Source organism: Chiloscyllium punctatum, chromosome 23, assembly GCF_047496795.1.
Source record: "Chiloscyllium punctatum isolate Juve2018m chromosome 23, sChiPun1.3, whole genome shotgun sequence".
Classification (NCBI taxonomy): Eukaryota; Metazoa; Chordata; class Chondrichthyes; order Orectolobiformes; family Hemiscylliidae; genus Chiloscyllium; species Chiloscyllium punctatum.
This window is the reverse complement of record NC_092761.1, coordinates 84,694,133-84,721,472: the sequence shown is the minus strand read 5'-3', so window position 1 is coordinate 84,721,472 and position 27,340 is coordinate 84,694,133. Positions and strand designations below refer to the sequence as shown.

Sequence of the window (27,340 nt, the reverse complement as noted above, 5' to 3'; positions counted from 1 at the left end):
CAGCGACCAACTAACACTACACGCCCACTGACTCCCACAGTTACCTGGACCTCAACTCCTCCCACCCTACCTCCTGTAAAAACGCCATCCCTTATTCCCAATTCCAAAACCTCTGTCGCGTCTGTTCCCAGGATGACCAATTCCACCTCAGACAGTCCCAGATGACCTCCTCCTTCCATGATTGCAACTTCCTGCTGTGCTTTCCCAGCAACCCATCAACTATAATGGAAGTGTCAATTATGCCTCCACGTGGCTATTTTGATGGTGGTGTCAAGGTGACCATACATGATGATGAGAGAGTTAAGGCTTTCTACGCAGGCAATTTTGGTGAGATCTGTGACATAACATGAGCTAAATTTACTTGTGCAGCAATTGATTTTAAAAGAGTAATATTGCCATTTGCTGGGTTTTTTTTTCACTGACACAGGTACGGCTTTGAAGGCGTCATCCTGTCAATATATGGACTGGACAGAAAAAATCTGACCTGCAATACTGGGTTTTGCCCGTTTAAGGAACCAAAGAAAATTCTGCAAGTGATGGATGTGCAGGACTCAAAACTTTACATGGATTTCATCGTCCTTGGTATTTTCTTCATTATCTTGCGTTTCCTGGCTTACCTCGTTCTTCGATATAAAGTCAAGTCCGAGAGATAGAGAGAGAGAGAGCTTCACTGCAGGTGAATATTCTGCAGCGTTCAGTCGTATTGTCTATGAGCTGGATTCATTCTGCTGAACTTGTGTTTTGGATGTGGCCTGTATTAGGCTCATCAGCCACGAGAAGGGCATCGAAGCCAGAGAGATCATTACAAGACTAAATCTCCAAATGTCACGATGGCTGGTGATGGGCCTTTTGATTTCAAAGATCTTATTTTTGCTGCTGCAGTTACTTTATTGAAACTTGATTAACCCTTACCCATCCAGAGAACAATTTATCAAAAGAAAATGCAACTTTTTGGAAGTTGTAAATGAAATAATTCTGCATGGGCCTTCTGCACACTGACAATTCAAGGATGTTACACCCAAAAATTTACATGTTTCAAGAAACCCTGTTTGTCAATTATAGTTATATGTCACTCTAAAGTATATATCTTTTTTTAAATGAAACTTTGATTTTCAATCAGGGCTGTTATTAAGCACAGTTTTTGTAGAACAATGTATGCTTTATCTCTCTCCTGGAGCATGTTAGCTTATAGCATGTCTTGTCAAATTATTATAATTGTAAGTATAAAGAAAAATCAAAACAAAGCAGTATAAACCAAAACTGTTATAATAGGCATTGTGGAAAGTCTATTTAGTTTCTGAAATTTCAAAAATATATTTAAAAACAAGTCTTGAAAGTGTTAAACATTTAAAATAACTGTAGTGTAATCATTTTTTTACAGAATTTTATATTATGCCTGTTGATTTTTTTGGGTATTTGGAGGTTTCCTTCCTTCATTACTTAAATAAAAAATCAATATTATTAATGCATTCCTCTGACTCCAAACACCAAACGTTTTCTGATCACAACCTCCTGACCTAATTTATTTTGGATCACGATGGTGTTGTGACAGAAATTCTGCCCCATTTGTGCATCTGTATTTAATAATATACCAATGTTCATATTCACCACAGTAGTTATCATCTTAAAATATACCAATTCTGTAAAAATTTAGAACATTTGGCTCAAAAATTTGCAATTTCTGAGTTTTTGCCACATTTCAACTCAATTTTAATTATTGCTGTATAGTTTCTTCCACATGATACTGTGGGTAATGTCCTCACTGCCATACAGCCTGGATCCTTCAGAAATGCATTACAAAGCCTTGTGAGGCATCCTTGCTGTCTGGTGAGTGGGAACAATCAGAGGAATCGTGAGTGAAATTGGCTTTTGAATTAGATGAGTGCAGGAGTATTGGGAAAAACTCTGAAAGGCATTGCACAGGACAAGAGTTTATTTTTGTTTTAGGTGCAAGTCCTTTTCCTACATGTCTCTGTATTTTATGTTGCATAGGTGTTAATCATGAGTTATTCAGAGTTTGCATTGAAATTTAATCATCAACCTTGCTGTTCTCTAGTCTGGATAAATGATGACAAATCTATTGCTTGGCTTAGTCCTAAATAATCTGTAAAGCATGTCCATTTCCCATGGTGCATGCTTATTTATCTCAAGTACCGAGTAAGGAGCCAAGTACATTCACAAAAATGAGAAGGTGAGTGTCATGGTGTCTGTCCTTTAGATTCACTTGGACAGCATTTATAATCAGTATCCGCTGTGACATGTGGATTCTCCTTCAAACATGTTCCAGTGATTAAAATGTGACATCTCCATGAAATAGGAAAACTGTGGTGATGTCCTAATTTTGCATTATACAAATGAACTTCTTCAGAAATATCATTGCAAAGTGCAACTTGACACAGTACTGCAAAATCTTACAGGCAATGATCTACTGAACCCTTGACCTCATTGCCGTAACAGGCAGTCATGTGTGAGACTGTTTGCTTGTACAGTTTTAACATTTTAATTTCTGTACAGTTCAGAGTAACTTCCCTGTCAAAGGCTTGCATTGCTCATACAGAATCTCCTGCAGTCACTGTGAATAAACAAAATCAGACTTGCACTTCTGTAGCGCCTTTCATGACCACCTGAAGTTTTATGCTGCTGTGGGGCCAGTTAAGAATCTTTGAAGGTTTGTTACTGATGCAGCGTAGAAAATCCTGCACAACTTTGTTCACTCACTTTATCTTTTTGTCTGTCAATATTTTTTATTGCTGTGCTCAATTTTCCAGTATGTCTCCACCATTTATATTTTATTTGAAGTTTTTGGACCACTTAGCTGGAGCCCCATTCACTTGGATGTGAAATCCTCATCCTATTTCTCCAAGGTCCAAAATAGATTTTAGGTCAGAGGATTTTTTTTTTTACATAGAAGATGTCTTCCCACCCTAAGAACGATACTGTAGGAGGTGCTGGATGGCTTGATGGTCCTAATGAGTAACTGCTTAAACTATCCACCCTTCAGTGTTATGTATCTGAAGACAGAAGAGTGTCATGTGAATTATGAACAAAATGTAAGCTGTGTTGGAGCCATTAGCCATTTTCTTGCACAGATTATGTACTGTACCACCTAGTCTATTGTGCACTCCATACGGCCCAGTTTATTTCTCAAGGAATTACTCGGAAAATATTATTCTTCCCAAAACCTTCTTCAGAATAAGCAATAAATCAAAGAAATCTCCTGAATCTGTATTGTAGAACTTTAACCTGGTTGAATTCCTTAGCTTGGTTCTCAAATGATCCCAGAAATTAAGGGGACCCTTATATTCTCAAGCCCACTTAATAACCTTGATAATATGAAAAGCCAACTTTTTGTTTTTCTCCTATTATTGTCCTTCATAATGCTGTTTCAAAGATAAAACAATTTAAAGTTTTTTTTTCAGAAACCAAGAAGAAAAATGTAAATGGTGCAATCTTGACAAGAGGGAAGCTAATCTTTTATGTTTTCAGAATAAATACAATTGTAATATTTAACTGCCATATATGTATATATAGATCTAAACAGTCTACAAGGATGTCAAAAAATTCAGCACGTTCATAAGACCCATTTGTATTGTACAGTTCACAAAAGCTAATGCTGCAGATGTCTGGTGGCAGTCTACAGTAGCAACGTTTCCATTAAGCTTTTGCCATTTTCTTAAGAATGAGTCTCATCATCAGGACAATTTTGTTCTAAAAACAACTTGAAAGACAATGCAGAATTCCAGAAGTCAAAACTGACTGTAATCTATTTTTAATTGCAAGTCGCATTAATCCAAGTCAAAGTAGTGCAGTGACAATGGAAATTTCTTGAGTTGTTTTATTAAAAATGCTTAATTGGAACTACTAGGTAACGTTTGAGTTTCGAGTCAAGCCAAAAACTATTTGGAATTACCTGGAACTTGTAATGTGTTTGATCGGCTGGACAGAGTTCACGTTTGTGATGAGAACCATTGGAAATATTAATCTATCTTTAATGCAGTTGGTAATCATCCTGCTTTATTTAAAGAATTAACATCTATTTTAAGATTTTATTTCTGCTGAGATAACAACTGTCTCAGCAGTACATGTTTTTGATGCTATGGCTAAGTAATTTAGATGTATTACTGCAGCCGGTGCTGTCAAGAATGGATTGGGCTTGTTCATCTTTCATGGCTTCAATTTTTTCTCAATATCCTTACACTGCTTTTAAGAAAAGAAATTCTGGTTTAGCTCCTGATTGGTCCAGATCTACAACTGACTCCTGAGGCAGGAAAGTGAAGAGTTAAGATCCTGGCAAGCCGACATCTTTAGGAGATAAGGTGAGGAAAACGAAGAAGTAAAGAAAATGCAGAAAAATCTGTGAGCCAATCATTTCTCTGCTTGTTTAGTTGAGGACAGTGCTATAGTCCCATTGCTCACCATTTGAACAGAACCCTCTCCCTTGAACAACTACAGAGAAGGCTAGTCTAATGTCCATTGGAGTTTAGATGGGCAAGGAAGATGTTGAACGATCTTGGCAAGGCGGAATGTTTACTCTTGTGTGGCCAGAACTAGGTGATATTGTTTTAAAATTAGTGGTCACTCCTTTGGAACCGAGATGAGGGGACTTTCTTTCTCTCACAGGATAGGTCTGGCTTTGTAACTCTGTGCCTCAGAAGTCAGTGATGGCAGAGTGATTGAATACTTTTTAGGCATAAGTGTATAATATTCTTGTTAAGTAGTTGAATCAAAGATAGATCGGAACGTGGAATTTGGAGCACAAGCCAATCAACTATGTTCCTATTGAATGGTGGAGCAGACTTGAAGAGTGAATGATCTGTTTCAGCACATATTTCATTTGTTAGTAATGAGATTCAGAGTGGCAAATAGTGTGACAGATCATAAAACTCTTGAAACTACACGCGTATTTTGTCAGGGAGACTCTGCTCTGGGCATGGAGCCGTGCTGCAATGGACAATGATAAATTTGACTCTTCACCTTGGACAAGCTTTGGCTAGAAGTGGCACTTTTTGAAAAATATCCATGTGGTTTTTGGCCTGGAGTTTGATGTGACATCATCCAGACAAAACGCCTTTGATGAGAGAAAGTTGAGAAATGTGAGAAACTCTTTGAGTGTAGCTGTAGCTGTAAGACATTGCACTTATGTAAGATGTAGCTCTACACTGTGATCAGGTAAAGCCAGTATTCTGAAAGTATTAGATCAAATGGACTGAAGTCCTTCTACATCTGAACCTGTTTAAATCAGTTGATCATTGTATCCACTGTGCTACAGAAGATATTATTAGTTTTACATGTTCTGCTGATTATTGGTTAGACATTAATGTTAAAAAAGGTTCAATTTTGTACCTTTGCTGGAAAAATGTTTGACCTACATGCTATTTTGTTGAAATCCCAACCATTCAATGACATCCAGATTTCTTGCTCTTAATTGATATTCAATGACTCGCGTAGAAAATGTCGACATGAATTTGCGTGACCAGTGGGGAGAAATAAGATTGGGCTTGGACGTGCTGATGTTCAATGTTTAATAGTTGACTGAAACTCATTGTGGTTCATGTGGAAAGTGACTTCTTAGCTAGGTTTCGGGAGGGCCGTTGGAACCTTTGGAACTGAATGGAAGCGGAAAAGTCAGTGATTTCTGGAGCGAGAAAGGTTGAGTAACAATCTATGCATGAAGAGGTTTAAGGCCAGTGCATACTATTTTGATAAAGCTTTAAAGGATGGTTTAACTTAGTGAATTAACCAAACTTGATTTCTTTCCATGGCTAGTTCTGTTTACATTATACATGCTAAAGATTTAACTGTCAGACTCATTTTTAAACAGAACTGAAGTTGAACACATGGGTCATGGATCAATAATGTTTATGCAAATCATCTCCCAAGTTGCTAATGAATGTTTATAGAGTGACTTTTGTTCTACTGTACATTACTTTCTGTAAAAGGTTTCTGTCACATATAATACAAATAAAATAATTATTTATATCCTGACCTTTGTTCTATAGTGTGCTGAAGACAGAGGGTATTGTTCTCTTACACCCAATAAATAGATGAAGATCATATGAAATGTAGAGCTAACTAATGGTGATTAAATTTGACAACTTGTGTTGTCACTTGCCATATTTTAACTCAGAAATCTCAAAGGTTTGAACTTGATGTAGAGAATGATGGTTTCACCTGGCCATTATGTATGTGCCTATTTCTACCTCCATAGCATCTTCTGTCTCTGCCCTATCTCCAGGTCATCTGCAGCTGAAAAGCTAACCTATGTCTTATTAACAAATACAAATTAGAAGCCATTTGCCCCATTGAATCTGCCCCACCATTCAATAAGACAATAGTTGATCTAATACACATTCTCACCTACCCTGCCTGAAAAGCTTTGCTTAACCAGAATCCATCTCCATTTATCTTCACTTTTAAAATTCTTACCTTTAGGAAGGGTGAGTCTGGGTGGGATGCTCTTCAGAGGATTAGTATGGACTTGATGGGACAAATGGCCTGCTTCCATGCTGTAGGGATTAAATGATGAACCTCTCCTGATACGAAAATCCTTCCATGCCCAGGAACATTCTAGTGAAGCTTATCAGGACTGCCTTCAATGCCAGTATACACTTCCTCAGGTAATGGGACCAGGACAGTTCACAATATTCTAAGCACGGTCTACCTAGTACTTCATACAATTTTATCAAGACTTCCCTACTTTTATACTCCATTCCCTTTGAAATAAAGGCCAACATTTCATTTGCCTTCCCTATTACCTGATGAATTTAAATGTGAGCTTTTTTGTGATTTATATAAGGGGACACCCACATCTGTCTGTGCTGCAGCTTTCTGCAGACTTCCTCCATTTAAAGAGTATTCAGCCTCTCTATTTTACTTGCCAAAGCACAATGACCTCATATTTTGCCACATTATATTCCATCTGCCAAGTTTTTGCATACTGATGCAACTTGTTTATGCCCATCTGATTCTTTGCATCATCCTGACCATATCCTTCCCACCATTCTTGTTTCATTCACAATCTTGGTGACAGTATGTTCACTTTTCTCATCCAAGTCATTAAATGGTACAGGAGTCCCAATTTGCAAACATGCGACTTATAAATGTTCTTGCCTACAAAGGTGATCCCATACAGGGACGTAATTTTTAAGACCCAGCAGTTGAACATTTTCTGTAATCTAGAATAGCTGCTTATAAGACCATAAGAACATAAGGTATAGGAGCGTAATTAGGTCATTCAGCCCATCAAGTCTGTGCCACCATTTGATCATGGCTGACATGTTTTTCAACTAGGTAAAAACAAGGACTGTAGATGCTGGAAACCAGAGTCTAGATTAGAGTGGTGCTGGAAAAGCACAGTGAGTCTGTCTCTCACTGCAACCCCCAGATCATCTCCTCTGCCCTGAAGCTCTTCAACCACGTCCTGAAACAGACTCGCTACCACAGTCACATTTGCTTTCTTAGTACCTGCATCAACCCCAGGACATCAATGTGGACTTCACCAGTTTCCTCATTTCCCCTTCCCCCACCTCATCCCAGCTCCAGTCTTCCAGCTCAGCACTGTCCCCATGACCTGTCCTACCTGCCTATCTTCCTTTCCACCTATCCACTCCACCCTCCTCTCTGACCTATCACCTTCATCCCACCCCCATTCACCCATTGTACTCTTTGCTACTTTCTCCCCACCCTCACACCCCTCTCATTTATCTCTCCACTCTGCAGATACCCTGCCTCTATTCCTGATGAAGGGCTTTTGCCCGAAACATCGATTTTCCTGCTCCTCGGATGCTGCCTGACCTGCTGTGCTTTTCCAGCACCACTCTAATCCTGACATGTTTTTCAACACCATTCCCCTTGCCTTCTCCTCATAACCCTTGATCCCTTTACCAGTCAAGAACCTGTCTAACTCTGTCTTAAATACACTCAAATACCTGGCCTCCACAGCCTTCTAAAGTAATGAGTTTCACAGGTTCACCACCCTCTGGCTGAAGAGATTCCTCATCTCAGTTCTAAGGGGTCATCCTTTGCTCTAAGGCTGTGCCCTTGGGTCCTAGTCTCTCCTACTAGTGGAAACATCTTCTCGATGTCCACTTTGTCCAGGCCTCTCAGTATTCTGTAAGTTTCAATCAGATTCCCCCTCATCCTTCTAAATGCCACCGAGTAAAGACCCAGAGTCATAGAGTCATACAGCAAGGAAATAGACCCTTCTGTCCTACTGGTCCACGCTCACCATAATCCCAAAAATAAACTAGTCTTACTTGCCTGCATTTGGCCCATAACCGACCAGAGATTTCTTATTCATGTCCAAATGTCTTTGTCCAAAGGACTCAGTCCCCACAAGCCTCTGTAGAGTTTGACAGATTCACCACTCTCTGGCTGAAGAAATTCCTCATCTCAGTTGCAAAGGTTTTACCCTCAGGTCATAGTTTCTGTCACTAGTGAAAATATCTTCTCCATGTCTAGTCCAAAGTTTCAGTCAGATTCCCCTCATCCTTCTAAGCTCCAAGTACAGACCCAGAGCCCTCAACCGCTCCTCTTATGACAAGCCTTTTGTTTCTGGAATCATTCTTATAAACCTCTGCTGCATCCCCTCCTATGTCAGTGCATCCTTCCTGAGATATGGGATCCAAAACTGCTCACAGTATTTCAGATGCTGTCTGACTGGAGCCTTATACAGCCTCAACAGCATACCTCTGCTCTTGGTTCTGAGTCACTTTGAAATAAATGTCAACTTTGCATTTGCTTCCTAAGTGCCAACTGAACTTGTGTGTTAACCTGAAGAGAATCCAGAAGTAGGACTCCCAAGTCCCTTTGCGCTTCAGATTTTTGAAGCCTTTTCTCATTTAGAAAATAGCCTATGCCTCTATTCTTCCTATCAATATGTATAACCCCACACTCTGCCATTTTGTATTCCATCTGACATTTCTTTGCCCACATGCCTAGCATCTCCAAGTCCTTCAGCCCCTCCCCTCTTCCTCAACATTACCTGTCCCTCCACCTAGCTTTATGTCATCTGCAAACTTAGCAACAATGCTCTCAGTTCCATTATCTAGAAGGTACCAAAGCCTGAACACACAGTGGGCAGCACGGTGGCACAGTGGTTAGCACTGCTGCCTCACAGTGCCAGAGACCCGGGTTCAATTCCCGCCTCAGGCGACTGACTGTGTGGAGTTTGCACGTTCTTCCCGTGTCTGCGTGGGTTTCCTCTGGGTGCTCCGGTTTCCTCCTACAGTCCAAAGATGTGCATGTCAGGTAAATTGGCCATGCTAAATTGCCCGTAGTGTTAGGTAAGGGGTAAATATAGGGGTTGTGCTTTGGCGGGTCGGTGTGGACTTGTTGGGCCGAAGGGCCTGTTTCCACACTGTAAGTAAGTAATCTAATTAACATACACCAGCTGGTTTCGAAACAGTTTGTACCCTACTGTTGTTAGAATTCTTAATGGACTCTCAAACTCTTAACATTCACCTGTACCTGTGTTTTTGTTTTTGCCGCTGTTTACCTATTATTTACTATCTATGCGACTTAACTCTGTGATCTGCCTGTATTGCTCACAAGACAAAGCTTTTCACTGTGCCCCGGTACACGTGACAATAAATTCAATTCAGATTGTTCATGTATAACATGAAAAGCTGTGGTCTAACACCAACCCCAGCTTTACGTTGTCCTGCATTGTGTTCTGACTTGCATACAAATCGACTTGCAGACTCCAGAATGGAACCTGGTCACAACCCAGAGACTGCCTGTATTTTAAATAATTGTGGCTCCTGTGGCACTCCACACTTTACTGGCTGCAATTCTGAAAATGCCTCATTTATCCCAACTCTCTGTCTTCAATTAGTTAGCTAATCCTCTAACCATACTAATATATTACCCTCAACACCATGGACTCATATTATGTGCAGTACCTTTCAAATTTACCTTCCTACCTTACCTTACAACTTTATCTCCCTGCACGTGACTTCCTGAAAGAAATCTAAAATATTTGTCAGCCATGATTTTCCTTTCAGTCAGGCTAACTGCTGCATTAATTATGTTTCATTAAATGCTCTGCTATGACATCCTTAATAATAGATGCTGACATTTCTCCTATTAAGGTAACTTTCCTGTAGTTTCCCTGCTTGTTATCACCTTTTTGGTTAAGGGTGCTACATTGGCAAATTTGTAATCCTCTAAGACTTTTCCAGAGTCTAATGATTCTTTGAAGATTACTCCCAGTGCATCTACTATCTCTATAGCTACTTCCTTTAATCTCCTCAGATGCATCCCACCCAGTCTGGGGGACCTTAGCAGTCTTTAGCCCCACCAGTTTCCCTAATACTTTTTTTAATTGTAATACTTATTGCAATGATTTTCTCTCCCTTTTATGTTCCTTGATTGTTTAGTATCTTTGGAATATTATTAATGTGTTCTACCATGAAGATTCATGCAGTGTTTATTCAACTACCCTGCCATTCTCTGCTCCCCCATTATTATAATCCCAGCCTCATTCTCCGAGTGGTCTATGTTCTCTCTTCACATATATTTAAACAAATATATTGACCCTTCCTCTTGCTCTATTGGATCCACAATATAATGTCCTCGGAAACTGTCCCAAATACACTGCACAAATTCTTCCTCGTGACTACCTATGATTTTCTTAATGTATGTAGATATTGGAATCACCCATCACAGAAATGGCTGGAAAAACTTAGCAGGTCTGGCAGCATCTGTGGAGAGAAATCAGAATTAATGTTTCAGGCCCATTGACCCTTCCTCAGTTCTGATTTCTCTCTACAGGTGCTGCCAGACCTACTGAGCTTTCCCAGCAATTTCTGATTTTATTTCTGATTTCCAGCTTTTGCAGTTCTTTGTTTTGTATTTAGAATCACCCACGATAGAATACTTATCTTACATGTCTCTTAATTTATTCATTGACCAAGAGAATTGCAAGTGAAATAATCTGGAGAGGGATGATCTAGAATCTGTGTTGTGATCCCACAAGGTTTTATCTCAGTGAATCATGTGGATGGGAACCATTCAATTACCTTTCCCTCAATCTTCTCAAAATAAACAGTCCCGTCCCAACTTTTCCCATTTATTTGCCTTATTGAATTAAGGATCTCAGTCCCTTCTCCTGTCTATATAAGGGAATGCAGAAACAGCATGGAGGAGCACAGGCAAGGTGGGGTCAGTTAGAGTCATATAATCATAGAGATGTACAGCACGGAGACAGACCCTTCAGTCTAACTTATCTATGATGACTAGATAGCCTAAATTAATTTAGTCCCATTTGCCAGCACTTGGCCCATATCCTTCTAAAGCCTTCCTATTCTTGTACCCATCCAGATGCATTTTAAATGTTGTAATTGTACCAGCCTCCACCACTTCCTCTGGCAGCTCATTCCGAACATGTACCACCCTCTGCGTCAAACGTTTGGCACTTAGGTCCCTTTTATATCTTTCCCCTCTCACCCCAAACATATGCCCTCTAGTTCTGGACTCCCCCACCCAGTGAAAAGACCTCGTCGATTTACCCTCTTCATGCCCATGATTTTATAAACCTCCATGAGGTCACCCCTCAGCCTTTGGCTTGACAGACACTTTGCCCATGTAGCATGGGTGGCATGGTGGCTGAGTGGTTAGCACTGCTGCCTCCTGCCTCACAGTGCCAGGGACCTGGGTTTGACTCCAGCCTTGGGTGACCGTGTGGAATTTGCACATTCTCTCCTGTATCTGCATGGGTTTTCTCTGGGTGCTCTGGTTTCTTCCCACAGTGCAGGTTAAGTGAACTGGCTGTGGTAAGTTACCCATAGTGTTCAGGGATGTATAGGTTAGGGGAAATGTAGAGTAATAGGGTAGGGAAATGGGTCTAGGTGGGACACTTTTCAGAGGGTTGGTATGGACTTGTTTGGCCAAATGGCCTGTTTCCACACTGTAGGGATAATACCAACAGTATGGATTGTGAAAGATTCTTACCTCTCCCCTCACTACCCCTAGTCTTATCTTCCCTTAATGGGAGAGCAGTGCCATTGTAGGTAACACTTGAGGGGAAAAGGCGATGTCGCTGTTTGGATTTTTTTTAAAAAAATCATTCAATTTATGATGCTCGGAAGTGGGGTTAGAACTCATGGAAAATATACAGGGCACTGTGCAAATATGGGAATGTTTTTTTCAACAAACTGACTGCACATGTCCTTTGAGGTCAGGTGTGTTCTGTGGTAACGTCAGCTCCTTGTAGCCTGATTCCCTTTTCCAGCACCACTAATCCAGAATCCCATTTCCATTACCGAGTTGCAGGGATTGTGCTGAGAGGGAAGGAGTGTTTGCCTGCTCTCCGGGCTACAGCGTGCAGTCACAGTGGACAGTGCGGTGCAACAAGTATGCTTTAAAATTCTTTTCTTTCAAAAGCTGTTTCGGTGTAATTGTTCCCTCCACAAACCGAACTTGAATCCGCATTTAGCTACTTTCTTTGCTCCATTTTTTTTTGTACTCGGAGTTGGATATCTGTGAAAAACATTTGTAAAGTTAAACGTTCTGTGTAAAACTTATTGCAATGTTATCCGGCCGTGGGACTAATCGCCTGTTAAAGTGCATTGGCCCAAATTTATTATAATTGGTAATTGTTTCTCATGTACCGACCTGCCGGTGTGGAATCCTGTTCTGGACGGGAAGTTTGCCGCTGGACTGCTTTACTTTCACTTTCTGTTCGTTGTTTAAAACTTTGAAGTTATTCGTTTGCACCGAATGGGTATCACTTGATATGCATAAGACTATTAAATCAGAGAAATATTGAGAGTAGATCATTCAGCCCTTTGAGTCAAGATTAAAGTGGTGCTGGAAAAGCACAGCAGGTCAGGCAGGATCCCAGGAGCAGGAAAATTGACGTTTCGGGCAAAAAACCCTTCATTATTCAGCCCTTTGAGCCTGCTCCTTCATCTTATGCAGTCATGGCTAACCATTCGCCCCAGTTCCTGCTCTATCCCCAGTCCCTTTGAGCTCTCAGGCTGAAGATCTCTAATCCCTAATCCCTTCTTGAAGACTTCAGTGTTTAAGCTTCACTTGCTTTCTGTGGCAGAGACTGAGCACTCTCAGGGTGAGGACATTTCTCCCCAGCCCACCCCCATCCTTAAACCATGACCCCTGGAGTCACCAGCCATTGGGAATATCCTTCCTGTATTTAGTTGTTTGGATTGTTTAGGTTTCTGTGTAAATCCCTCATTTTACTAAACTCTGGTGAATATAGCCATTGAGTTACTACAGTGTGGGAGCAGGCCATTTGGCCCATTGAGTCCATGCTGACTTACCCCCATCTCTGTAACTGCATTTCCCATGGTCAATCCACCTCACCTGCACATCTTTTGACTGGGGAAGGAGACCCACACAGACACAGGGAGAATGTGCACACTCCTCCCAGTCATCAGAGGGTGCAGTTGAACCCGGGTCCCTGGCACTGTGAGGCAGCAGTGCAAACCACTGATTCACCATTACACCCAATCGTAACTGATCATAAGACATAGGTGAAGGAATAGGCTATTCTGCACATTGAATCTGCTCCACTGTTCAATGAGATTGTGCCTAATCTGATAATACTCAATTCCACTTTCCTACCTTTTCCCTCTAACCCTTCATTCCCTCTCTGTCTCAACCTTAAGTGTATTTAAATGATGTAGCCTTGATAGTCCTCTGTAGTAAGGAACTTCACAGATTCACTACCTCTGAGAAAATCCTTTTTTGCGGTTAGCATTATATCATTCAAAAGTAACTCTAGATTGTTTCAGAAAGTTATATTTTGGAATCTTGTTTAAGTAATAACTCACTGCCGCATCCTGCCACTCCCAGGTTGGTAGAAAAGTGATTGTGGGTCGATCTAGAATGAGAGGTCATAGTTTTTTAACCAAGGTATGGCAGATTTAGAACAAGAGAAGACGAATTAATCCTTTCAAATGATGATGTATCTGTGGAATTCATTCTCCCAGAGTGTGGTGGACACTGAATAAATGTGAGGAAGAGAAAGATTTGTATTAGTAATGGGTGGCAGGGTTATGGGGAACAGGCAGGAAAATGGAGTTGAAGCCGAGATGAGATCACCCATGATTGTATTAGATAACAGAACATGCTCGAGAGGCTGAACTACCTGTTCCTGCTCCTAGTTCTTCTGATTTAAATGAAACTTGGTTCGTTTGCAGCCGGTAATGTCTCTGTGCCTGTATGGAGTAATAACACCTTGATATAAATAAACTCTAAATGCTTTTAAAGTGAGAGCAGAAAGGTTTAAAAAAAAGATGTGGGGGCAATTTTATTTTACACAGAGTGGTTTGTGTGTGCAGTGAACTGCCAGAGGAAGTGGTGGACATGGGTACAGTTACAATGTTTAAAAGACTTTTGGATAAGTACACGGACAGGAAGTGTTTGCAGGGATTATGGCCCAAGCACAGGCGGGTGGGACTAGTTTAGTTTGGGATTGTGGTGGGCGTGAACTGGTTGGACTGTTTCTGTGCCGTATGACTCAATAATTCATTTTAAGCTTAAATGTGCTAATTACTGCACAGTTTAGTATTCCCAGTCAGACGCCTTGGAGGGAGTAGGGAGAGTAGACTGTACTGAACCGATAAGCATTAACTTGGACTCTCCTCTCATTTCTGATAGTCACATCACCAGCATGTGTGTAGGGGTACACTGTCAACTGAGATTCTTGATGCGGGAGACCAAAATAACTCAGGTTGTCATTCACAGTTGGCTCCCAGTGGGCATCGTTAATGGCACTGTGCTTTCAAAACACATTGTGTTTCTGTTCACCAAAGCTAATAGAGTTAAAAACCACACAACACCAGTTTATAGTCCAACAGGTTTATATGGAAGCACTAGCTTTCAGAGCGCTGCTCCTTCAACAGGTGGTACTGCATGTATATGATGAAGGAGCAACTCTCCGAAAGCTAGTGCTTCCAAATAAACCTGTGGGACTATAACCTGGTGTTCTGTGACTTTTAACTTTGTCTACTCCAATCCAACACCAGCACCTCCACATCAAAACTAATAGAGATTGGGCGGGGGGTACTGTATGGAGTTGGGTCACGGATCAGCCACAATCGGGTTGAATGGTGGTACAGTCTTGCTCGGCGGAATGGCCTCCTCCTTGCTAACTTTCTACCAATGATTTATTTTTACCCTGAATAAAATTCTGCTCATACTCATGCAGTGCTCCTCCTGGTGGCAGTATTTACCTTAAAAGTAGCCAAACAGAGAGCTTTTTTCCTATTAGGATCAATGCATTTCTCTTGTTGTCACTGTAAAATAAATCAATATTTGGATTTATTATTTATTATTGCTAAATTTATTATTTTAAGCTAAATAGCAGTGAATCCCTTTGAAAGCTTTAACGTTGGCTTTGAGACATTATTCAACACACCTCAAGTCGACATTTAAAACCGATTTATGAATTTATGTTGAAGCAGCCTATTATCAATGGCAAAAGTACAGATGTACTTTAAACTGTGACCCCTGGCCCTGGCCTCCCCAGTCATTGGGAACGTCCTTCCTGCATTTATCCCGTTGTCAGAATAGGTTTCTACGGGTACATTCCTGTGTAAACTTCGTGGAGGGAGGAGTTATAACTTTGGACAGTGGTGTAAGATGGATAATGTTGCATTGAATACTAATTCCACATGAGGATGATTTCAATGAGAAGGGAGGGTTTGGTAAGGTACAAAAAGATTCAAGAGTTCCAATTTAAAGTGACTCTCTGTTAAGATCAATAACAGTCCTCAGGTGAAGTGGGATTTAGAGGCTGGGGAATTAATGGGAGTGAGGTATGTTTATTGGGGAATAAAATTAGGGATTATGAGTACAAGAAAGCCCTTAATAAATCCAATGGAGAATCCAATGGAGAATCTAATTACAAACTACCTTATGTAACCCTCCACCATTTGGTCTAATCGCTTCAAACTTGCCTTCTTCCATCCTTTTCATCTGATCCCATCAGTGTACCCTAATCTTGTCTGCCTCCTGTCAAAATGTGATGAGAATATAGTCGTTGCTACTACAGAGAGAGATGCTACAGACAGATGGTGTAGTGAGGCTGTACTTGTTGATGTTTAGGAGAATGAGAGGCGACCCTGTTGAAACAGATAAGATACTTACTGCACTTGACGGGATAAATGCAGGAAAATAGTTTCTCCTTGAGGGAGAGTCTAGTTCCAGAGGGTATAATCTCAGAATAAGGAGTTGACAGAGGTGAGACGGAATTTGTACTTTCAGAGAATAGTGAACTTGTGGAATTCTTTCCAGCAGAGGGCAGTAGAGGCTGGGTTGTTAAATTATATTCAAGGTTCAGGTGGACAGATTTTTAATCAGTAAGGGAATCAAGGTTATAAGGAAAGGCAGCTAAATAGAGTTGAGGATTCTCAGATCAGCCCTGATCTTATTGAGAGGTGGAGCAGGCTCAATGGGCTGGAGATTGGAGCCAAGAGTGTGGCGCTGGAAAAGCACAGCTGTTCAGGCAGCATCCAAGGATCAGATGAAGGGCTTATGCCTGAAACATTGATTTTCCCGCTCCTTGGATGGCTGTGCTTTTCCAGCACCACACTCTTGGCTCAACGGGCTGAAAGGCCTACTTCTGTTCCTCACTGAATTTGTAATCTTGAGCCCCAAGCTAATGCTTTGATGACATAGGTTCAAATCCTACCACGGTAGTTAATAGAATTTAAACTCAGTTTATTGACCAGCAAATTGAAAGCAAGTCTCCGTAATAGTGACCAGGATAATTAGTATCAATTGCTGTTAAAATAAAATATTTGGTTTACTAATGTCCTTTAGGGAAGGAAATCTATTGTCCTTAACCAGTCTAGTCTACATGTAGACTCCTTCCATGTGCTCTGATATGACTGAGCAAGCCTCTCAGTCCAAGGGCAATTACTGGTGGAAAGCAACGGCTAACTTTCTCAGTGACACCCACATCCTGGGAAAACAGAAAGTAGAGGGTGGAAGTAAAAGAAAACATTTTTAATGCGAAAAAGATAATCACGTTAGACCCTGAGGATATATTGATGGGATAAGATGAAGAGAGATGGGCGAGGATGGTATACAGTTATCTCATAGTTTGTAATTGTTTTAAAGTGGTCTCTTGAAATCCAGCTTTTTCTTTCGTAGGTATTTAAATATAATCTTTGAAAAGTAAAAGTTAAGTATTATTACAAGTTGCGGTTTGTATTTTAGCAGTTGCCCCCAGCTGACGTTTGGTGAAATGGCCGTGCCTTGTTCTACTGAAACATTTCTGACAGTTGGAGACGATGTTAAGGGAAAGAGTGAAGTGGATTACTGGGTGTCAGATGCTGCAATTCACAGCCAGAAAGAACGGAACAACGGTGCAAAATATTCACCAGAACAGAATGAATTATCTCCTATTGCTGGTGATGCAGAGCACAGTGATATTTGTGTGGTCCATGATGGAATTCAACTTCTGGCCATTAACCCAGACATTTCAGGCGAAACGGTCACAAGCTCAGAGATGTGTACGTGTAATCCCAAAACCTCCAGAGATGTTGATACAGTCCTACCACGTGATAGAGCTCAGACCACAATTGAAGACAGCATCACTGCAGATGTACAAGTGTTCAGCACAGAGGGAACCCTTGACAAGGAATCCTCACCTCATTCTGTCCACACTCGAGAGTGCCAGTTTTCTGCAGGTATGGTAATCTGTGAGAGAAGTAAAAACAGAAGTTGCTGGAGAAGCTCAGTAAGTCTGGCAGCATCAAAGAGAATCCGAGTTAGTAATTTGAGTCCAGTGACCCTTCTTTGAGTAGTTCAGTTCAACAGTTCAGTTTGTTGCTCATCACCAAACAACAAAGAGTCATGGAGTCATTCAGCATAGAAACAGATCTTTCTCCCTTCTCTCACTCCACAGCCTCCCTGTGCTCATCCAGATGCTTCTTAAATGTTGTGAGTGTACCTGTCCCCACCACCCTCATGATCCATGGGCATGACCTATGGGCAACAGCTGTATGCACTCTTCTCCATGGAGGTTGGCATCTGACATTTGTCAACCTCTCAGGGTCCTGTGCGATCCTCTTGCAGGACACTGAGAAAACACAGCTGGGCACACCAGCAACTAGCATTGAGGGTCGGCTTGTGCACAGGGATTGGCACTTAGCTCACTGATTGGATCAGGCTGTACCTCAGGGTTGTTCACTTGCTGTCTGAGTGCTTGCTCATTCATTCCCTCCTCCAGGAGCCCTTCAGCTCCCCATCTGAGAATCAGTTTCCTTTTGGTCACATCTTCTGACTGAATACACAGGACCATGCAGTGACCTTCCAGACACACAGCAGCTTGTTAACTATGGGGTGACCCTTAAGGACTGAAACCAGGAGGAATGTCTTTGGCCAGAGTCTGCTGAAGCTGTGGAAGTCGCTGTCACTGAGGGCTGTGGAGGCCAAGTCATTGAGTGTCTTTAAGACCAAGATAAATAGATTCTTGATGTGTAAAGGGATCAAGGGTTATGAGGAGAAGGCAGGCAAATGGCGTCAAAAAACATAACAGGCGTGATTGAATGGTGGGGAAGACTCGATGGGCTGAATAGCCTAATTCTGCTCCTGTATCTTATGGTCTTATGCTGAAGTGACTCAGAGTTCTAGTTTTTCAACAAATATCCATTGATTGGCAATTTTTGCAAGAACGGAATTGTAGGATGAGGCTAGAATCAAAGGGGTGGGATAGGTAATTATTGAGGCAGGTTTGGTAGAACACAGCGAGAGATCTTACTATCCCTCACGGTGAAAAATGCTCCCAAAAATTCTATGCAAATAACACTTAGTGAAAACAAATGTAAGGTTGACCCTCAAGTCTTCTACAGAAGGGAGTCTTATCAGGTTTTTATATAATTCTTAATGGCAAGTTACATCACATCCAATTTACAAAGTTAAAAATCACACAACACCAGGTTATAGTCCAACAGGTTTAATTGGAAGCACTAGCTTTCGGAGCGACGCTCCTTCATCAGGTGGTTGTGGAGGACACAATTATAAGGCACAGAATTTGTAGCAAAAGTTTACATGATATTCACATGCGAACATGCACTAGATTTAAGAGGCTAGATTTGGAACAGCTGTTGGAACTCTCTCAAGCAGAGATTGATAAATTCTTAATCTCGCGGGGAATTAAGGGATACGGGGAGAGGCATTGTCGGTAAGTGGCATTGAAATGTCCGTCAGCCATGATTGAATGGCACAGTGGACTTGATGGGCTGAATGGCCTTCCTTCCACTCCTATTTCTTATGGTCTTATAGTCACTCAAGCACAAACGTATACACGTTCTCGCTCCCTCACTCACTCATACATACACACTAACACACTCTCATTCTGTCACTCTCACTCACTCACTCGTCAGGGACAATCATTTCATCAGTTAGTTCTGAAAAGCACTCGTGTTTTAGTGAATCACTGGAAAAAAAACCTAAGCTTCAGTCTCTGAAAACTGATAAAAGTTTTGTGTTGATGCTCCATGTTTTCAGAAAGTTATAACCCCATTAGCTAACCTGCAAATCTTTTTCATATAATGTATTTTCCAGTTTATGTTCTCTATTTTTCGTAAATCATACTGATTTTTAAAAAAAAGGTTTGTAAATCTTTATTTGTTGTTATTCTGCAGTGTGACTCTTTGTAAAATTACTATTGGACCAGCAGAGGGATGCATTTCAATAATTCACTCCCGCTGTCATTGTAACAGGACTGCAAAAAAGCAGCAGTCCTCTGTGAGGCTGGAGTTGAACAAAAGCTAATACACACACATGCACATGCCCACACACGTGCACTTTCTCACCCACATAGACACATTCATTCACATCCGCACTGACACACACTCATGCTCACACAGGCAGACACACGCTCACAGTCTCTCTCTCACACACACGTTCATCCTGTCTTGCACAACGCTCACCCTGTCTCCTGCACAAACGCTTGCCCTCTCTTCCCCCCCCCCCACACACGCTTGCCCTCTCTCCCCCCCACACACGCTTGCCCTCTCTCCCCCCCACACACGCTTGCCCTCTCGCCCCCCCCACACACGCTTGCCTTCTCGCCCCCCCCCCACACACGCTTGCCCGCTCGCCCTCTCTTCCCCCCCCCACACACGCTCGCCCTCTCTCCCCCCGCGCACACACTCGCCCTCTCTCCCCCGCGCACACACTCGCCCTCTCTCCACATACATGCTCGCCCTCTCTCCCCTGCAGACGCGCTCGCCCTCTCTCTCTTCCCCGCACACGCGCTGGCCCTCTCTCCCCCACACACACACGCTCGCCCTCTCTCTCTCCCCTGCGCACACGCGCTCGCCCCCTCTCTCTCTCTGACACACATGCTCACGCCCTCTCTCCCCCACACACACACGCTCGCCCTCTCTCCCCCACACACACGTGCTCGCCCTCTCTCTCTCCCCCGCGCACACGTGCTCGCCCCCTCTCGCTCCCCCGCGCACACGCTCGCCCCCTCTCTCTCCCCCGCGCACACGCTCGCCCTCTCTCTCTCCCCCGCGCACGCGCTCGCCCTCTCTCTCACCCCCGCGCACGCGCTCGCCCTCTCTCTCCCCCGCGCACACCGCTCGCCCCCTCTCTCTCTCTGACACACATGCTCACGCCCTCTCTCCCCCACACACACACACGCTCGCCCTCTCTCCCCCACACACACACACGCTCGCCCTCTCTCCCCCACACACACGTGCTCGCCCTCTCTCTCTCCCCCGCGCACACGTGCTCGCCCCCTCTCGCTCCCCCGCGCACACGCTCGCCCCCTCTCTCTCCCCCGCGCACACGCTCGCCCTCTCTCTCTCCCCCGCGCACGCGCTCGCCCTCTCTCTCACCCCCGCGCACGCGCTCGCCCTCTCTCTCCCCCGCGCACACCGCTCGCCCCCTCTCTCTCTCTGACACACATGCTCACGCCCTCTCTCCCCCACACACACACACACTCGCCCTCTCTCCCCCACACACACACACGCTCGCCCTCTCTCCCCCACACACACACACGCTCGCCCTCTCTCCCCCACACACACACGCTCGCCCTCTCTCCCCCACACACACACGCTCGCCCTCTCTCCCCCACACACACACGCTCGCCCCCTCTCCCCCACACACACACGCTCGCCCTCTCTCCCCCGCGCACACGCTTGCCCACTCTCTATTCTGACGCACACGCTCACGCCCCCTCTCCCAAACACACGCTCGCCCTCTCTCCCCCACGCACACGGTCGCCCTCTCTCCCCTGCGCACACGCTCGCCCTCTCTCTCTCCTGCGCACCCGCGCTCGCTCTCTCTCTCTCTCCCCCGCGCACGCACTCGCCCTCTCTCTCTCCCCCGCGCACGCGCTCCCCTCTCTCTCTCCCCCGCGCACGCGCTCGCCCTCTCTCTCTCTGCCCCGCAGACACGCTCGCCCTCACTCTCTCTGACGCACATGCTCACGCCCCCTCTCCCAAACATACGCTCGCCCTCTCTCCCCTGCGCACACGCTCGCCCTCTCTCCCCTGCGCACACGCTCGCCCTCTCTCCCCTGCGCACACGCTCGCCCTCTCTCCCCTGCGCACACGCTCGCCCTCTCTCCCCCCCCGCGCGCTCGCGCTCGCCCCCTCTCTCCCCCGCCCGCTCGCGCTCGCCCCCTCTCTCCCCCGCCCGCTCGCGCTCGCCCCCTCTCTCCCCCGCCCGCTCGCGCTCGCCCCCTCTCTCCCCCGCCCGCTCGCGCTCGCCCCCCTCTCTCCCCCGCCTGCTCGCGCTCGCCCCCTCTCGCGCGCTCGCGCTCGCCCCCTCTCTCCCCCGCTCGCGCTCGCCCCCTCTCTCCCCCGCCCGCTCGCGCTCGCCCCCCTCTCTCCCCCGCCCGCTCGCGCTCGCCCCCTCTCTCCCCCGCCCGCTCGCGCTCGCCCTCTCTCTCCCCCGCGCGCTCGCGCTCGCCCCCTCTCTCCCCCGCGCGCTCGCCCCCTCTCTCCCCCGCGCGCTCGCCCCCTCTCTCCCCCGCGCGCTCGCGCTCGCCCCCTCTCTCCCCCGCGCGCTCGCGCTCGCCCCCTCTCTCCCCCGCGCGCTCGCCCCCTCTCTCCCCCGCGCGCTCGCCCCCTCTCTCCCCCGCGCGCTCGCCCCCTCTCTCCCCCGCGCGCCTCGCCCCCTCTCTCCCCCGCGCGCTCGCCCCCTCTCTCCCCCGCGCGCTCGCCCCCTCTATCCCCCGCGCGCTCGCGCTCGCCCCCTCTCTCCCCCGCGCGCTCGCGCTCGCCCCCCTCTCTCCCCCGCGCGCTCGCGCTCGCCCCCTCTCTTCCCCCGCGCGCTCGCGCTCGCCCCCTCTCTCCCCCGCGCGCTCGCGCTCGCCCCCTCTCTCCCCCGCGCGCTCGCGCTCGCCCCCTCTCTCCCCCGCGCGCTCGCGCTCGCCCCCTCTCTCCCCCGCGCGCTCGCGCTCGCCCCCTCTCTCCCTCGCGCTCGCCCCCTCTCTCCCCCGCGCGCTCGCGCTCGCCCCCTCTCTCCCCCGTGCGCTCGCGCTCGCCCCCTCTCTCCCCCGCGCGCTCGCCCTCTCTCTCCCCCGCGCGCTCGCCCCCTCTCTCCCGCTCGCGCTCGCCCGCTCTCTCCCCCGCGCGCTCGCCCTCTCTCTCCCCCGCGCGCTCGCGCCCCGCCCTCTCTCTCCCCCGCGCACCCGCACCGCCCTCTCTCTCTCGCGCACACCCGCGCTCGCCCCCTCTCTCTCCCGCGAACCCCTCTCTCTCTCCCACGCGCTCGCGCTCGCCCTCTCTCTCTCTCCCCCGCGCACGCGCTCGCCCTCTCTCTCTCTCCCCCGCGCACGCGCTCGCCCTCTCTCTCTCTCTCCCCCGCGCACGCGCTCGCCCTCTCTCTCTCTGCCCCGCAGACACGCTCGCCCTCTCTCTCTCTGACGCACATGCTCACGCCCCCTCTCCCAAACATACGCTCGCCCTCTCTCCCCTGCGCACACGCTTGCCCTCTCTCCCCTGCGCACACGCTTGCCCTCTCTCCCCCCCGCGCGCTCGCGCTCGCCCTCTCTCCCCCCCGCGCGCTCGCGCTCGCCCTCTCTCCCCCCCGCGCGCTCGCGCTCGCCCTCTCTCCCCCCCGCGCGCTCGCGCTCGCCCTCTCTCCCCCCCGCGCGCTCGCGCTCGCCCTCTCTCCCCCCCGCGCGCTCGCGCTCGCCCTCTCTCCCCCCCGCGCGCTCGCGCTCGCCCTCTCTCCCCCCCGCGCGCTCGCGCTCGCCCTCTCTCCCCCCCGCGCGCTCGCGCTCGCCCTCTCTCCCCCCCGCGCGCTCGCGCTTGCCCTCTCTCCCCCCCCGCGCGCTCGCGCTCGCCCTCTCTCCCCCCCGCGCGCTCGCGCTCGCCCTCTCTCCCCCCCGCGCGCTCGCGCTCGCCCTCTCTCCCCCCCGCGCGCTCGCGCTCGCCCTCTCTCCCCGCCGCGCGCTCGCGCTCGCCCTCTCTCTCCGCCGCGCGCTCGCGCTCGCCCTCTCTCTCCGCCGCGCGCTCGCGCTCGCCCTCTCTCTCCCCCGCGCGCTCGCGCTCGCCCTCTCTCTCCCCCCCGCGCTCGCGCTCGCCCTCTCTCTCCCCCCCCGCGCTCGCGCTCGCCCTCTCTCTCCCCCCCGCGCTCGCGCTCGCCCTCTCTCTCTCCCCCCGCGCACACGCTCGCCCTATCTCTCTCCCCAACGCACACGCTCGCCCTATCTCTCCCCCGCGCACACGCTCGCCCTATCTCTCCCCCGCGCACACGCATTCATGTACAGATTCTCTCTGTCTCACACATACAGACACTATATATTTCACAAACACATTATTTGTCTCTTTTCACATACCTATATTTTCTCTCCTTCTGTCTCTCTCTTACGCACATACTCCCTCTCTCACACACACACACTGCTCACTGAGTCCCTCTCTCTTTCCAGTGTGTCACTGAGGTGACATGCAATATGAAGCTGACTGAATCCAGGAGGAAATTGCATCACGACATGCCCAGACAAACTGGCGAATGACACACACATACACACACTGGTCTAACTCGTATATCTCAACGTGTAGCTCCAATCCGTTCACTTCTTTCTATTGCTGTTGTTTTATTGGTCTTCCCTTCTTGTGGAACAGCCCACCCGATCTCTGAAGCCATTTTATTATTGGCCAACATTCGAGGGTAGGTTTAGTAGAGGCTCTGCTGTTGTGCCAATGAGTCCTGTTGTTGCTGCTTGGTAATTCTGTGTTTCTGTCTGTGCAGCCGTGTGGTCCCTGGAGACTAGAGAGAGAGAGACTGGTAGGTTAAAAAGAGCATGGTTGACAGAATCTTCCTGCATTGTTTATGATAAAAGTGATTTTCCTCTCTGGTGTTTTATATAGTTTGATTGGCAAAGTCTGTGGAAAGGTGGCACAGCTTTTTGTAAATCATGTATAAACCCAAATTAAGTGAAATTAGCTGGAAGGTTTGTGCCGGAACTTTTATGCTTTCTTTCAGTCCCAGTGTTCATAACATTAAGGCAGTGTTCAGCATAGGAAGTGAGTATTGGTGAATTTCAGAAATCTGCCCTTGTGTTTTATTTGCAGTTTCATTTCGGTTCTTCACTCCTAGAAAGACACATGTAGTAGTTAAGGTTTTATGAGGGATGTGCATTAACATAGCACCTTTCCTGACCGGTATGTCCCAAAACTGTGCAGCCAATAAACTAGCTTTGAAGTGTGATTCCTGTAATACTGTAAGAGGCTGAGGGAGTTAGTTAGCTCGGTTGGCTGGAGAGTTGGTTTGCGATGCAGAGTGACGCTCGGAGGATGGGTTCAATTCCCACACAGGCTGAAGCTACCATGAAGGTCCCAACTTTCTCAACTTCACCCCTCGTCTGGCGCGTGGTGACCCTCAGCTTAAACCATCACCAGTCATCTCTCTCTATGACAGAGCAATCCTGCGGTCCTGTAGGACTTATGACAGCTACTATTGGAATAGGAAATGTGACAGCCAATTTATACGCCACAAGCATCAAAGCAAAAATGACCAGATAACCTGTTGTTATAATTTTGGTCCACATTGGCCATAGCAATTGGGGAAAATTCCTCTGTTTTTATTTACAGTGGGATCTTTTATATTCATCATGAGGGCAGGACAGGGCCTCAGTAAAATACCTGCAAGTTGGCACTTCCTCCGCACCCAGAGGAAACCCATGCAGACACGGGGAGAATTTGCAAACTCCACACAGACAGTTGCCCGAGGTTGGGATTGAACCTGGGACCCTGGTGCTGTGAGGCATCAGTGCTAACCACTGAGCCGCTGTGCTGCCCATGTTCAATGTTATGAAGGGTTCTGATGGAGTAGATAAATTAAATGTTCTTTAACCAATGCCTTCACTAGTGACTGTGGAGTCTGTTCTTTGGTCTGAATGGTTAGATTTGTTTTCTGGTTTCTGTTCAGGAGCAATGCGAGTCACTGACAAGGCCATCATTTGTTACGCCATTGCCCTCTCCAAGGGGGTGGCGAGCAGTATTTATGAACGGCTGCAGTCCATGTGTCCCTTGGACATTTGTGGTGCTCTTAAATAACTCCGTGACAGTAAAGAAACAGCAGTTAAAGCTGCAAGTCAGGATAGAGTGTGGCTTCGAAGCAAAGACATAGCTGACTGATTTTTTTTTAAATAAGCAACTCCTAGAGATGTGAGGAATGTCAATAAAACATGTCATTTTTAAGGGAGGATGATTTTAACCTTGTGAAATTTCTGTAACCTACATTTTGATAAAATCTCATTCTGTTGTCAACATATAGAGCTTGTGGAAGTCATGGATTTAGAGGAAAAACCTAAGGTAACATCTGCCAACCCATCCCTAGAGACCACATCTGCTGACTCGTCATCAGAGATTTCTGGACATGTTGCTACTGTGGAGCATGACACAGTACTGACCGATCCTGCTATAAGGTATTCCACTAACATTTGCCGATGTGTAGATCAGCATTGCCGTACAGGTTGCTCACATTTATATTTTGCCATTTTCTAATCTTGTTTCATTTAGTGGGTGTGGACACCACTGGGAAGACCAGCATTTGTTGTGCTGTCCTAATTGCTCGTGCACTGAGTGGGCTTCATGAAGTGGTGTATTCTAACTATTTGTAGAGAACGTAATAAAGTAGCTTGTGAGGTTATTTCGGAGGGGAGTTGAGAGTCCCCTGCCATGTGACTCCACAGCCAAACCAAAGAGATCCTGTTGGGTAGGTTTGATTGGTTTCTCCCTTAAAGGACGTTTTGCAAACTAGATGGGTTTTTATAACAATCCAACAGGTTGGTGAGCTCCGTTGACTAGATGGCTGGTCGATGATGACTACAACGTGGGTTCAGTTCCCACACTGGCTGAAGGACTCTCCTTCATAACCTCACCCCTCGCCTGAGGCATGGTGACTCTCAGGTTAAACTCACCACCAGCTGTCTCTCTCTAATGAGAGGACAGCCCTGTGATCTGTTAGGATTGTGGCGACTTTGTCTTGCGTTGTGGACTCCTACAGCACGGAGACAGACCCTTCGATCCAACTAATCCATGCTGACCATGTTCCCAATCTAAACTAGTCCCACCTGCCTGCACTCAACCCTTATCCCTCCAAACACTTCTTATTCATGTACTCATCCAAATGTCTTTTAAATGTTGTTACTGTATTCGCATCCACCACTTCCTCTGGCAGTTCATTCCACGTACAAACCACTCGCTGTGTAAAAATGTTGCCCTCATGTTTTTTTTAATCTTTCTCCTCTCACCTTAACAATATGCCTGGTAGTCTTGAAATTCCCCAACACAAGGAAAAGGCACCTGCCATTTGCTTTATCTGTACCCCTCATGATTTTATAAACCTCTATAAAGTCACCTCCCAATCTCCTGTGCTCCAGTGAAAAAAGTCCCAGTCCATCCAGCTTCTCCTTATAAGTCAAACCATCCAATCCCAATAACATCCTGGTAAATTTCCTCTGAACCCACTCCAAGTTAATAATATCCTTCCTATAACAGGGTGATCTGAACTGGATATAGTACTCCAGAAGAGGCCTCACCAACATCCTGTACAACATCAACATGACGTCCCAATTCCTAAATTCAATGGTCTGAGCAATGAAAGCAAGCTAAACACCTTCTTAACCACTCTGCCTACCTGTGATGCAAACTTCAAAGAATTATATACCTGAACCCTGTAGGTCTCTCTGTGAGATGTGGGTATCGCTTGCAAGGCCAGCACTTAATGCCCATCCCTAACCGTCTTTGAACAACATGGCTACTTAGTCCATTTCAAGGGGCATTTAAGAATCACCCACTTTGTATCTGGATTCACATGTTGACCAGATTGGATAGGGCCAGTAGATTTTGAATTTGGCATGGGTGAAGTCTGAGGTTCTTGTTCGATACAAATTCCA

General features: G+C 46.3%; 2 protein-coding genes across 5 annotated transcripts in view; both read left to right on the top strand.

Moving 5' to 3' along the window:
* The window catches only part of abcg4a (ATP-binding cassette, sub-family G (WHITE), member 4a), a 140,838-nt gene extending 134,853 nt beyond the window's left edge, over nt 1–5,985 (top strand). For 3 of the 4 annotated variants that reach the window (XM_072593340.1, XM_072593341.1, XM_072593342.1), the window contains exon 15: nt 428–5,985. In XM_072593340.1, coding sequence (XP_072449441.1) covers nt 428–653 — 226 coding nt within the window. In that variant the 3' untranslated portion in view covers nt 654–5,985. The remainder of the gene's footprint in view (nt 1–427) is intronic. The other variant, XM_072593344.1, reaches the window with a different exon arrangement.
* A 6,258-nt stretch (nt 5,986–12,243) lies between these two features.
* Nucleotides 12,244–27,340, top strand: part of rnf214 (ring finger protein 214) — a 67,347-nt gene continuing 52,250 nt past the window's right edge. The window contains exons 1-4 of the mRNA XM_072593339.1: nt 12,244–12,354; nt 17,188–17,660; nt 24,190–24,225; nt 25,717–25,867. Of these exons, the coding sequence (XP_072449440.1) occupies nt 17,216–17,660; nt 24,190–24,225; nt 25,717–25,867 (632 nt within the window). The 5' untranslated portion in view covers nt 12,244–12,354; nt 17,188–17,215. The remainder of the gene's footprint in view (nt 12,355–17,187; nt 17,661–24,189; nt 24,226–25,716; nt 25,868–27,340) is intronic.